This window comes from Danaus plexippus, chromosome 27, assembly GCF_018135715.1.
Source record: "Danaus plexippus chromosome 27, MEX_DaPlex, whole genome shotgun sequence".
In the NCBI taxonomy this organism is placed as follows: Eukaryota; Metazoa; Arthropoda; class Insecta; order Lepidoptera; family Nymphalidae; genus Danaus; species Danaus plexippus.
This window is the reverse complement of record NC_083555.1, coordinates 2,429,187-2,444,010: the sequence shown is the minus strand read 5'-3', so window position 1 is coordinate 2,444,010 and position 14,824 is coordinate 2,429,187. Positions and strand designations below refer to the sequence as shown.

General features: G+C 27.3%; 1 protein-coding gene across 2 annotated transcripts; it reads left to right on the top strand.

Moving 5' to 3' along the window:
• The first annotated feature begins 11,380 nt into the window (after window positions 1–11,380).
• On the top strand, window positions 11,381–14,120 carry LOC116775536 (uncharacterized). 2 transcript variants are annotated; one of them, XM_061525127.1, is made up of 6 exons: window positions 11,381–11,592; window positions 12,031–12,096; window positions 12,206–12,331; window positions 12,452–12,526; window positions 12,601–12,689; window positions 13,920–14,010. In XM_061525127.1, exons 1-5 carry the CDS (start codon window positions 11,528–11,530, stop codon window positions 12,686–12,688), a joined length of 420 nt encoding a protein of 139 aa, XP_061381111.1. In that variant the 5' UTR covers window positions 11,381–11,527; the 3' UTR covers window position 12,689; window positions 13,920–14,010. The 2 variants fall into 2 exon arrangements, with proteins under 2 accessions (XP_061381111.1, XP_061381112.1); XM_061525128.1 differs by lacking the exon at window positions 12,601–12,689 and having other exon boundaries at window positions 11,382–11,592; window positions 13,920–14,120.
• The last annotated feature ends 704 nt before the right edge of the window (window positions 14,121–14,824 follow it).

The window sequence follows — 14,824 nt, the reverse complement described above, 5'->3', positions numbered from 1 at the left end:
ACTTATGTTTTCTTAAATACTTTTGCTATATTCAAGTAAATTAAAGCACAAAGAGTTCTAATGATAAAAGTGACAATTGAAAAAGTAATCCGTCATCTTAACATTCCAAAGCGTAAACGTAAAGAGAAAAAAATAATTATTTAATCCTAAAATATTACGCTCATTGTATAAAATATTTTTTTTAATATAAAAATTTTAAGATTTCTAGGACCTGTTAGAGTATATTAAAAGTGACCAAGAAAGACCCTTATAATACAAAAGAAAATCTAACACAAGAGATTTTGGACATTATCCAAATATTTTCCCGGGAGCCATATAAAAATCACTATAGTCGAGAAAACCATGTGTTTATAACCATACCATAACATTATTCCGGACCCACATAGAGGGTCTTCCGCAAACATCTTAAACAAACCTCCGATCTGAAAAGAAATATATAAAATAAAAGTCTTCATGCTTAGAAAATTTAAAGAAATTATACAGCACTCTTTGTAATCTGGCTTAAGTTTTCCTTAAGCTAATAGAACGGTATGAAAAAAATATGAGTGTGATGGGATTTTATAAAACAACGAAGCTCGTAAGATTTTTTTTTTTATTTCACACATATTTTAAAATGTTATTAGACTAAGGGTTATACATTTTTAATTCAGTATCCGCAAAGTTGTGTTTTGTAGATTTGAAGAGTCAAATAATATTTAAAATAATTGACATAACATGAACAATTTTAAATAACTGTTATATAACGTAATATCATACATACGAGTATATAGATTATACCTTTTTATCCGTTGAAATATATACAGAACCAATAAAGTTAGTGATAACGAGAACTATACTCGATGTGTAACCCGTGGCACAACTGTGTCCTGCAAAAGACTTAAGTAGACAATATTTGTCTCCATAAAAATGAGAAAATGTTCTTAAATAAAAAGCTGGAATTAAAAATACTTTCTGGGGAAATTCCATTAAAAATGACCCTTTCATAATACGAAAGTCTTATAAAAAAATATATAGATTCAAGTGCAGATACATTATTTAATTGCGGAAAGTATTTAATAAATTTAAGTTATAAAAAGTGTCAAAATAATTTAAAATATTAAAACCGTAGCAATCGATATTGATTATTGTAACTGTATTTAGACTTGCATTAAAATAAAAAGTGTCAGCAGGTTTATGCATCACGCGTTTCATGTCATGTCATGTCATGTCATGTCATGTCAAATAAGCAGGATCCTTTATCTATCTAATCTTTATAAATCTAAGAAACCCCCCAAAAAGTTCAATAGCATATTTGTTGTTATATTAATTGAGTATATGCTAACGAACACACATTTGTTGACTGAAATAAATATGTCATGACTACACTCCATGTAGATTGAAACTAGTTATAAATTGTGTCCATTGTTCGTACACAATTTCGAACTTTGTGACACAATGCGGGCGAGCACAGAGTCAACTTTTATAGAATTAGTGGCTTTATTGTTTCCAATGAACACTATGACTTATTTTGCTTCTAAAAGGTTTTTTTTTTTACAAAATTTCCGAGGAAAGCACCAGTATTTATAGAAAATTTGGCGATCGATTGATGTAACTTTATATAATTATAATTTTTTTTTTAGTTTTTCAATGTTATAACGAAATGTACCTTATATTGTTTTTGTCGGTATTCCAGATTTAATATAAATTACACTTATACATAATTCTGAATTTAAAAAGGAACGATGAAAAATATTTAGGAACCGTAATTGATATTTTAGATTGTATTCTATTTGAATTAAAAAAAAACATTTTAATTTCCTTATAACGTTATAGATATTATTGTAGTAAACTAGTGTTACAATTATTGTTTGCCTTTATAGTATTTTTTATACTTAAAAGTAATTAAGGTTTTTAAACTATATTTAGAACAATGAATTCTGAAGTAAATTAGTCTATAAAATATTGGAAGCGAAGGGAATATAATAACAGATAATTATAAACAATAAATTACCGTCAGTACTGTATTAAAAGCCCGTCTTAGAGATTTGAGAATTACTTAAATATTTTATGCATACCTTTATTTGACAAACAATGGTAAGCTCAGGTTAATACACAAGCTATTATGTGTTCTACTTTTAACCCATTTCTTGTAAGAATAATTTTTATTAAATATATAGGTATGTCAAATTATTATATTTAAATGAAAGAAAATATCAAATCGATAAATTAAATTTCTTTAATTACTTGTACTTTAGCAATCTTCATCGATCTGTGTACTTATATTGTATACGCATTTTAAACATTCGTGAACAAAATTTGATAATATAGAATAAACAGAAACAGAATTACTTTGTGATTATACATATGTATTTCTTAAAGTTATCATGTTTTATCACGATATAATATCTAAATATCCTAAACAAGTAATTGATACTGAAGTAGAATATAAGTTTACGCAGCGTAATGTACAAAATTTATCTCTATTCCAGAAATATCTTCCTAAAAAACATCCTCACATGTAGTCTAAATTACACTTATATCGACTTGTTAGTGACAAAATAAAAATTAATAAGAAATATTCGGACTATTGTCACATGTAGAAAAGTTAACATAACATTCCATAAAAAAAAATATTTGCTTTCTCCCAACAAACAATCATAGAATAATAATCAATTTAACATTGTAAGAATATTTTTTGGCTGAAATTTGCGTTTACAAAGATAAATGATGTAGAAAACAAACACGTTTCTTAAGCTTAACTTTAACTAAAGACAAATATCAGTTCAAACAGAATGCACTGAGAAATGGTGTAAAGAGTTAATTTGAATAGAATGTTGTTATATCAAAACTTGCATCGATTTCAATATTTTAAATTTACAAATCTTAATTATTTAAATGCAATTTTCGCCTTTGCCTTTCAGTTTCGTATTTAGTATGTTTTAATTAATTAATATACTTTAAGAAAATTGCCATTTCATAAAATAAAAATTTTTAAAATACATTTTTTTTCTACGTAGCGGCACGTTATGACAACACTTTCAGTAACGTCAGCAGAAAACAAAAAATGTTTTTGTAATGAAATAAAATAATAGCACTGTATTGATAAAATATTCACGAGTAGATTTTAAATGAGAATTTAGTTAAAGAATACTTAATGGAGCTATTTAAAATTCTGTCTACTGTCACGAAGGAAGTTCAAGTTTCGGACCCAATGTATGCCGGTTACAACCCTCTTCTAGTTAAATTAACGGCTTTTTCAAACTATACCAAGTTCATTAAATTATTCCTTAAGCGTTTTTAAACCTTTCATTGTGCATTCATGTTTTTGTTTTCTGTAAGTAAATCTGATTAATTTAACATAGTTATATATTGATTTGGTATCTTGTTCTCCAATATTACAATCGAATCAACATGATTTGTTATTTTTTAATAAAGTGACAAAAAGGTTTCAGTTTTATAACTAATATCAGTAACGAAAAGTTTTGTATCTGTTAAATTTTCTAGCAATCTAAAAAAAAGTCTAAGAGTGTTCAAAATCATTATTAACAATGATACATACTACTTTTCGTTTATAAAACCCTATTGTAATTAAACAGGGACAGGGATTTAAATACCTGTAATACAGATGTTTATCTCGTAGAAGATATTTTATAACAAGTTTCGTTTTAACTTAAATAAATTGTTTTTATTACATTATTAACAACAGGATGGAGCAACTACACTACCCAACTATCCGTAGTTTCAAATTTAGTACAAAAGTTATAAGTTTTGCTTGCTATGTGTTAACTATATAATTTATTTATGTTTACATTTATTTCAGTATAACGTTCTTTAATTTTATTATATCTTTATAAATGAATCGTTCAATTGTAACAAAAGATATTCCAATTTAATTTTTTTTATTTCACATAGGATTTTCGAAGGAATTATATGAAAGTGTTTTCACTTTCAATACTATTTAAATATAAAGCATTTAAAATCTGTATTACCAAAAAAGTATCCTCATAAAGTTCACAGCTTTGAAAAACTTATTCTCTTATGCTGGACGTGACCAAAACTCACGAAACGAACCGACGTCCGATTATGTGACAGGGATTTTTCAGTATAAAATACAATGAAAAACATTTATGTTCCCCACAGAGATTTAGAAGATCTCGTGTCGTCGGTTCTTATAAACTTTCAAGAGCCATAAGAATACGAAATAATGTAAGAAAATATGAGAACTGTCCTGCTTTGGACCAATTGAAACAGTGAAAATAGATTTTAGAATTTTATTTTTAACCATCGTTCTAATCGTGGCTTATCCAGTTTATTTCAAAAGTGGCTTTAAATTCTATCTAAATATTTTTTAAATGCGCGAGTAGCCCTAATTTGTTGACGTAGATTCTTGTTACTTTTTGTCCACATTGCGAGTAAAGTTGCATAAAAAGCTAGTCCAAAATGCGTCCAGCTTGTTCATATATCATAATTAATAGGGTAAATTATTTTCCAGATAAGAGTCATTAATTAATTGCATCGAGAATTAATGAGTCATGTAGGAGATGATAGATAATGATATGTGCTTTAGCTTTGATTAATTGGATTCGTATACACTTAATATCAGGATTAAATAGGCATTTGTGAAACAATGTAGCAAATCAGACAAAAATTTTGTAATTTTATTATAAAAACTATTAATTTTTAACTAAACTTTTAGTTGAGCTTCAATGAGTGAAATTATTAATAAATCAGCGAATGACGTCTTAAAACTCATAACTATGTATTTTGGTTGTCCAAATAATACAATAGAACTTTCTTAATTTTTAAACGATGAACTTTTACTTTTTTCGTGTCTGAAGGATCAGAGGACCTAAATACGAACATGTGGAACCAATTAAAATGGCACATCTTTAGAACGATTTAATACCTTTGACGCTTTGTCGTGCTTTAAAAATATGGAAAGTATTTTATAAAAGCGTTATTCTTTTATAAAATAAAAATAATTTTCGTCACTGTTGTTGAGACAAAAGACGACACTTGAAGACACTTTGCGGATGTGGGCTTTACATGTATGGTATCCATAATTTTTGATTTCTTTTCCTATTATATTTTTAATAAAAATTCATTTGTTTTATTTATTTTTAATGCATTCTTTTGACGTTTCTTGCAATTGTTTTATAACAAATTTAAAATACTTAAAATTTGGTAGAGTGTAACATGTATCTACATGTATGTATGTATCTTTATGAGAATAATGAATTTATGAATGAAACTGTCAGAAAATTTCAAATTTTATAGAAATGTTGTCCTTAAACTTTATAGAAAATGGACACCCTTCTAACCACATACTGAAGCATACTTCTCATTTACGACATATTGTTCAGATTAGGTTTCGAGAGGCTTCTCGAAATACGAGTATAAAGTGTTTAATGTAATTATATAAAGTGGAATATTTTCTATTACTTTTATAACATATATTCAAATAGCAATGTTTTATACAAAACAATTTTGAGAAGACAACAAAACGTGTGTAAATGTATTTTTTTAACCCCCATTATAATATCTAAGTAAAAAAAAATATATTCGTATTTTTAATAAGCAAGATCAGGAATGATGTTATTAAAAACTTATATCATAATAATATGAAGGGGAGTTCGCTTGTGCTAATGAAACATTTCAGTGAGGTCACTGAGTAAATATGTAGAAAATCTAAATATACCTAATTGTCGCGATTTTTATTCTCACATAAACATATGCCTTAAAAGAATGCTGTTAAGAAACTATTTCATATTAAATTTCTATAAATATTTTGATGAAGCTTCCCTAAATGGAATAATTTATAACATCTATTTTAATTACACTGAATTTAACATTCGTGTAAGCTAAATTCAGCAATTCAAGGCGCTGAAATATTCGTGCCCGCCACTTCACTTCCATTTCCAGACTTTGCGAGGTCTAAATCCGCGCTTAAACCTTTTCTGCCAACTTGACCCACTTCGCTGTGGTCCAAGTTACAAGAAAATATGTAACTGCTGTATAAAATATAATTTATTGGTGCCTTTCTCTACACACTCTTTAATTTTATACATATAACATAATTATGCACAAAGATTATCAATTTTTTTCTATAGACCTAAGATTATATTACATTTAGAAACAAGTAACTATATTCATGCATTGTTTTAACAATTGCACGTATTATATTTTATTTTCAAATAAGCATCAAAAGTGAATTTTGCAAATTATATACATTGTATTTTTAGTGGTAAACAACCTGATTGTATAAAGATAGTGGTTGGTTGAAAATTGTTATCATTTAATTCTAAATGTATTTTTGCTTATCGGATATGATTTAGGTGGAATGTGAAAACGCAAAAGTATACTAATTATACGAAATATAAATGCTTGCTAAATGCGGATATGAATGTTTCTTTGTCACCGGTACAATGGAATACATCATCACTATTCTCTTTAAACGGAGCTATTTTAGTATAAAATATATAACGGCGCAATTGTTGTTATTTGAATAACTAAAATTGAGGGTAGTTGAAATTATGTGGTGTCACCCGCATAACTACCCGCGTAGCCACCTGTGCAGGTGTAGTCACAAGAATGTTGTTATAGATAGAGGAGAGAGTACAGATTACAGGGAGCCTCGCTCGAGCCTTTGCAGGGATTGGACCTCTTCGAAATAAGGTTTTCGTCAAACCTTAATGGTCAAGCCTTAATTAGGTTACCTTCAAGAGACTGAGATCCTGACGACATTCAAGAATAAAGTCATCGGTGATGTCAGTTATGCTAACGTCACTCTTTTACAAAAAGACAAAGTGTTTCATACTACGACATATAAATGTGTAAAAGTTTAAACCTCTCAGCTTCTATGAGTTATAAAAACTATTATAAATTTTACAACGCTTAAAATGTTATAATCGCGGGCTCTCGTCGCTTGCTCCTGTAAAGTGCCCACTTCCAAAACTTTTCTAACGTTGACTCTATGTAACTTTGCTCTTAGTTTCAATTTATTGCTTAGTTTTAAGGTAAATAAATAAAAAAATATATTTAAATCGAGATTATAATATTTGCTTATTGTGAATACATAAACACATTGCCCAGGAACATTTTTAACAAAGGGGAAATTAAGGAAGGATTGTACATTGTTGTTTGTTTTATTAAAGATTCAAATGCAACCTCTTTTTATACCAAGCTGATCTTCTGAAAACCTTCGTTTTATAAAAATAGTCTTGAGTACATTAAATTAATAATTATTATATATAGATTTGAAAAAAGTCTTTCTGCATCGAAATTCATTTGCCCCTTTTTATGTATATTCGAGTTTCCATAATGACTTATTTTTCAAGAGCTTAGTAAAAATATTGAAGTCAAATAATTAAAAAATACAAAAAGATTAATAAACTAAATATTGCAGGAATAAATAAAATAAGACAATGTCATACATATGATCGTGACTTAAAGTTTAATCCGACTCCAAAGCAAAGATAACAAGTAAAGGATTTGAAGATTTCTCTTCAGGGATTACATCGCGGACTGTGTTTATTGTATCTGAAGATAATTCCATGAAAGAAATAAATTATATGTGAGGGGATTTTATTCTTTAACCTTCACAATGTTTCTAATATTAGAAATTAATCTTTTGTTATGTCAAATAAAGCAACAAAATATTATGTTAAGTATAAACATAAATGAATTGACAAATCTAAAAAAAAATGTTTCGAATTTATATCTTTTAAATTATTTGTAATTATATTTTATTAGACTTTCTTATTATAAGTTAAAACTTATTAAATATACCTTTAAACATTTCATTGATGTGGTTTTAATAAAAACTACATAACCATTTCTCAAAATTTCTCCATGTATGAGATATAAATATTGTTTCTTTATATATACCTGATTTATATCTCACTCTCATAAAATATTTATGCCCTAGATGTATACCGACCTGCACACGCTTACAACTAATATTCAGCCATTTATTTATATATATGACATTTTATTAACGTCGTAATTTTATATCTCTTCGATTTAAGGCAACTTAACAGCCTTGAAGACAACTTCTATGATATACCAAACTGAATATAATAACTCTACACTGAACATAAATTTCGTGTAAATTTTATATTTGTTTAACAAGTCAATTTTTGCATTTGAAAACCCATTTTTCTAGTTTAGAAAACTATGTTACTTTTTCATAAGAATCTCATGTTGTTCCCTTCCAGAAATAATTTTCTTTTCATAACAAAGAGAACTACTCTATCAACTAGATAGATAGATAGATAGATCGATAGATAGATAGACAGATAGATTTCTAGATTTTTTGAATCACTTAAATCGCTTAGTGGACTTTGGTTTTAATATGATTTTTTTATCAGTACAATATTTTCGGTTTATGTATTAAAATATTATATTATTAAGAACTGATAGTAAATTTTTATATTAGGTATGAAAATCTTCCTTCTAGGACAATTAATTCAAACTATGTCAGCCAAGTGAATGAGTTTAGACGAGGCTACATGGAAAAGTTAGTCTACAAATTGAACACAATAAATTTTCATTTAATTTATAACTTTCATGTATGAAGCTAATGTAACAATGTTGAAACATGTTACGTTCGAAGCAATAAATCATTATACACTATGCAATGTTAACCACACATTATTTTGATCAAGTGTATTTCAACAGTAACGCAAAGGAATAAGGCTCTAATTTATACAGAAACAAATATTTTTTAAATTAATCACTTCAATTTGCAAATTAAGTTTTAGTTGAAAAATATATTTATGCTTTCGTGATAATGCAAATTTATTAATGTTTGTTTGGAGAAAATAACACTGATGTATAGCAAAAAGTTACTTATATTTATTGAAATAATATAATTACAGTAAATTTTAAACGAGTGAATTCACTACATTGACATTCTGAATTCTTATAAAACAAAAAATCTTAAAACCAATAGATCATATCAGCAACCCAGAGGGAGAAAACTTCTCAACATCCAAGGTTTCGAAATACTGACAATATTGAAGGCACCCTTGGGTTTCATTTCCTACTGCTATTCTTGTTGTGGTTATTGCATTATCTTAAAATACTGAATGTAAATTCATGAAATATACAGACTTTGACCAGTTAATTTCTAGCCATTCAGGAAGGAAGGATAAACAATAAAGAGAATTAATAATTAAAGGCAATCAGTTTAAAAGACTGTATTTTTCATTATTGTGTTGTGTAAGAGAAGATTGTATAAAATGTTTCCGAGAATCTATTAGAATAAATATAAAATTTATATTTTATTTTATAAAGTAATTAAAAATATGGCATCAAACCTCTTGACATTACAGTGAATAGACCTTAAGTTACATAAGATATTGACACATGACGACAAATGTACCAGCATTTGTCAGCGAGGTGACTTTTACAAGTTACTGCGAGGGTAAAAAGATTTCGACATATTCTATAATAATTTGAATGTCTTTTCTTTCGTAACATCTTGTACGCACTTTGTAAATGAATATTTGAATTACGTGGAATATTTTTCTTATATTATATCATAAAATTTTATTCATTATTTGTCTATCTTATCACAGAATACCTATTACACTAAGTAGAATTTATTTTGCATAAGTATTTTAAAGTATGATCTTCTCTTTGTTTCAGAAATAATCACAAGGGGGGATTTGACCTAGTGAATCTGACTAGAATTTTTTAGTGTGAGTCAAATATATAAATATTTTTTACATTAAGCAAACTCCGTTTAATTAATAGCAAACAATAGTCTTCTCCAAAAATAATAATTTAAACAATTCTATAGAGAGCTTACTTTTAATCATTATGAAAAGCCTAAGCCTAAAGCCTAAGAGTTGCAAAAAGATATACCGATAAACGATAAATATTTTTTTTTTCATTTTCGGTAAAGTATTAATTAAAACTTTATGGTCAGGCAAAAAAAATAATTATAAAAAGCCACTGATTTCAATAAACGTAGAATTTTAGAACTTTATGTAATAACAAAAAACTGCTTCCTTGTTCAAAGCTAATAAGTTTGGTGAAATTCAAAAAAGCTTGGCTAACTAAACGACTTGGTCTTTTTTATTTTAATACTGTCGCGACCAACGATTCTGCTTGTGTCAAGGGATTAATTACAGTTTTTGCTGTGTACCAAGCAAAGAGTCAATTATCCTGATGTACACTTAAATTCCAACTCTTTAATAATTTGAAGCAATTATTCAATTGAGAAAAAATTCAAACAAAATTCTTTGTCTGTTACGTTCAATCAATAAAGGTGGTGTGAAGAGTCTTAAGCAGCCTATACGTTTTAATTTGCCTGATTTGAAATATGTTTTAAATAAACATGACATTTATTATTTTATCATTTCAATACGTACACAATATCCTTGATATTTTAGTTTTATTTTCATATAGAAATCTATATATGTTTTTGTTTTTCAGAACACAGACAATAACAAAGTATGTTTTCTTTTTATAATACGCCATAAATAAGAATAAACAATTCATAACATCAAGGTTTTCGATATAAAGTTTGAGGTAGCTTCTTCGAATTTTGTTTTAAGTTATATGTATATTTGATATTGAAAAATAATTGTAGAGCTTTTTATTGTAAATAAAAAGTTTCTACAAATTTATTTGAAGATAAAAAAATATATTAATTAGACATTACGTAAAATTTATTACTAACGCAATATACATAATGATTATTTCAAAAAATAAATGATTTCAATGAAAAACGAATAAACATACCTTGAGATAAGGTTTTTTAACAGGCTTATTGTCCTTGAAAATAAATTATTTAGGTGTAATAGAAACAAGAATGGGTAAATGGAAGGGGATGATTCACGGCCAGCTAACACTGTGTCAAACAAAACGCAGCTGCAAAGTTACTTCACGTCAATTTCACTTAAATGAATGGTATTACATAAGATGAGTCAATCGCTCTTCACGGTGCAGTCAGTTGTCAAGTAAGTTAATGAAGTTTGTCTAAAACAAGCAGAAGTGATCATCGTAATAGCTACACTTAAATTAATAATACGAAGAAACAAAACATTCTAAGTCGCATATATATTGCAGAAAAATTTCACTATAACAAAAATTAAGCTGATACTGAGTAGGTCATTAACTTCAATTATTTCATTAGCCTCGGTTATGGCACTATTAATATCAAAATATAAAAGGGCTTTTGTATGGTAAATCACTATTGTCAGTCAATTAAAAGACAAGTTTGTCGAGAAATTCACCATTATAAGAAGACATTAAAAATAAATAAAAAAAATCTGTAGATCAATTGGTATAACAGAGACATGACTTGGAAATTATATTTTCAATTAACTTAATATTGAGTGATCCTGATTAAAACCTTTTCAACAAAGCTCAACAGAAAAATTATAACTTGCTTCACACATCCGTCACTCGTGACAATCTATCAAAAATAAATTGAAAATGTAAAACTTAAAATACGTGAAGATACACAATGAAACAAAAAAATATATCAGAACATCAGTAAACTTAATCTTAATACGAAAAAATTTTATCATCACAAATGGGTCTAATCACTAGTAAGGAAATGTTAAAACGAAAAATTGATGAAGCTACGAGCAATTCTAGGTATCTATGTATTTTCATACCTAAGACTTACGTTAAAAAAGGGTAATTTTGTTTGTTTCAAGGCTAAAATTCTCTCGGACCAGAAGTGACTTATATTTTATAGCTTTCTTTATTGTGGTCTCACTTCTGCAAAAATTTATTCTACAAAGTTCTTACATTAGAGGAGCTCCTTCCCAGTTAACTTGTAATTTTTTGGTCGCTAACCTAAAAGATAAAATGAAGAATAAAAAAATTAAATGATAGCAAAACAATTTTTTTTTATTATTTTAATATTTGCGAGCATTAAATTGTCTTCATTCTTTATAAAAAAAATGTTGCATTGAAGTTAATTATGTTATAAAATAAACCGATTTTTGAAATTCTTTGATAAAAATATTTTATATAATAACATTTTTTTTAAGCAATATCAAATAATAAACGCATAGCGTCTTTTTTCAGCTTATCAAATTTGCGTTACATTATAAATACGGATAAATCCAAATGGAAAGTCTTCAAGAAACGGGAGTAAGTAACTTTCAGCATTTTTGTATGGAGTTTGGGTTTTTAATTAAATTTTCATAACTTCAAAGGGTGCACGTACATCACATGATTAATTTTCTGCTTCATCTTACAGAGTTGCTCCTATCCCAGCCTACCCCGCAACAAACTTTAGGCCAATGAAAGGATGTCCTTGCGGCAACAATGGACCTTGTAAACAAAAAATAACACCACGAGGAGTAACCATACATTATCCTCAAAAGTTAGTTTATTTTTCACGAGTAATAACTTTGATTATGTTAAATAACATCTTATACTGTTTTTTGTATTTCAGTGAATGTAAAAAAAAAATATTGTTTTATACACTTTTTTCTGTCAACAGGAAGAAAAAATTTGGAAAATTTACTACTAGCAGAAACTTTATCCCACCAAGAGCAAGAGCAGTTGTTAATAATAAGTAAGTTGAGCACATCAAATCTTATGTTAATGCAGGAATGTTTTTATTTAAACATATTTTTTTCTTCAAAAAAGATTCAATAGTGTACGGGACTTAAGGAATAAAATCAAAAAGACTGTGAGAAAAGAAGTATCTTTTTCATTCCCTTTCTTTTTTCCGTAAGGTAAGCTATGAGAGTCCCGTTTTATGTTTAAACTAAATAGAAAACGTTTACGGGCTTCTTTAAAAGAATTATTACTTCATAATACAACACAGTCATAAAATTCTGAGCTTACTTTAACAACTTCGCTTTAATTTGTATGTTAATTTTATAACGATTAGTTTCCTGTTAGAAGTTAACTGGTTTGGTGAACTTAGGTATCAAGGATAATTATAGAATATATATTTAATTGCAATCGTTGCATGATAATAATTTTATTTGTTATTTTATTCCAAACAATTAAAATCAAAGGCCAAAACCACTTGTCATTTCTTATATAATAACACTTCTATAATTGTAAACATTATCAATATTGTAGGTTTTTCAATATTGATATGAATGCCTTGCAGTGGTTCTCAAATATATTTGGTTAATATAGATCCACAAACGTAAAAGGATCATCTTTTTTCCAAAATAACGTAAGGCATGTGTGGCCTATGATTACTATTAAATGTATCACGCGAACCAATATAAATGTTGAATGTCCATTAATGCATAGGTTTTTTTTTAATTAATATAATTTAGTTATTATGAAGATATTTAAATTCGATAAGGTCTAGTTAGTGAAAGAAAATATTTTGAGAAAATATCCGAAATCCTAGATTTTCTTAGATTTTTTGATATTTATTTAAGCTTTTGGATAATTTTTTTTTTTTTTCATATTTTGATAACCGTCTTAAATGTCGTAAAGTAATGCTTTAAGAGGCTCTAAACATTTTTTCACACTTATATCCTAGAAATTCTACGAATGTAAATTTTTATAGGGTATTTTACTGTCTGTTTGACATCTATGCATCGTGTATCATATGAAAATATAGGGAAAATTCTCCACAAAACCATGTGGACAATACCCCGTTCACAACTCATGAATGGCATAGAAATTGTATAGTGTTCAGTTTGACACTTAGATGATAACGGCCACCATTATGACCGTTATTGTTGTAGTAGAATCATGAATTATCAAATGTATCCTGATATTATTATAAAAGCAATAGTTTGTTTGATTTTATCCCAAAGAAACAAAAACTACTGAATAGATTGAATTAAAATTACTACAACAATGAAAACTCTATATACAGACGATTATTACATAAGCCTTTTCAATATCTCGTTCTATATATATGTAATTTTTTTTGTAATCAAGTAAGTAATGTAAGTTTGTAACAAACTTTTACCCAGATTCCTTTGTTTCAGCCCACGACCAATCCCAAAAGTCAAGGTGATCCGCCAAAGGAAATTTCCGACTTGGCGATTAGACAAGATATACAGTAGGTAGCTAATGTCAAACTTTATGCAACCAAGTTAGCACTTTTGGGGTAAATAATATGAAGTTCTTTATTATATTTGGTTAATTTATTATTGTGAACCATAAAATAAAATGAATGTACTACAATACATGTGCCTTTATATTACACAAACATTAAAATTATTTAATGATTCCTATATTAAAACGACTAATGGTCCTTCAATCAATATTTTTTGACATAATATTTCTATTTCTGTCTAAAATTCAAATATTCGATCCATATATAGCAATTTTATTAGATTATTATTGATTGCAATAATCACCCAAAAGAAATATGAATTTTGAATGTAATTTATTAGAATTCAATGAAACAAAAAATAAAACTGCCACCTTTGAACTCCAATTTGCACCGCAACAGTTACTTTTAATGCATGCGCATATATTTTCAAATCAAAACACCGAACAATGCAATACGAAGTATGCTAAACGCATGAATACTAACATATATGAAATATTCCATTTTAATTTATATTTATATACATATATATATAATAATCAGTAGATACTTATTATTCAAGAATATGAAATTACACAAACAATGTTACAATAAAAGTAAGCATAATTATTTTAATGGTCAAGCAACATTGAAATCTATATTAATGTTTTTAATTAATTTTGTCATTTCTTGTGTAAGCGCGTCTTATAGATGACGTCTATACGATACGACACGATATTACGAAATTTTTAATTCTGGTTTTGTCACTAAATTATTCGTTTTGAATTTAATTTATTTTCTTGTTGTACATTTAAGGTGCTGTTCTGTGTTAACAATATTAAGCATTCACTTAGTACA

Coding starts and splice junctions, on each gene's coding strand:
- LOC116775536 (XM_061525127.1), top strand. CDS start 11,528: ATGGGTCTAATCACTAGTAAGGAAATGTTAAAACGAAAAATTGATGAA. Junction 12,332..12,451: donor ACCATACATTATCCTCAAAA/GTTAGTTTATTT, acceptor TTCTGTCAACAG/GAAGAAAAAATTTGGAAAAT. Junction 12,527..12,600: donor AGAGCAGTTGTTAATAATAA/GTAAGTTGAGCA, acceptor TCTTCAAAAAAG/ATTCAATAGTGTACGGGACT.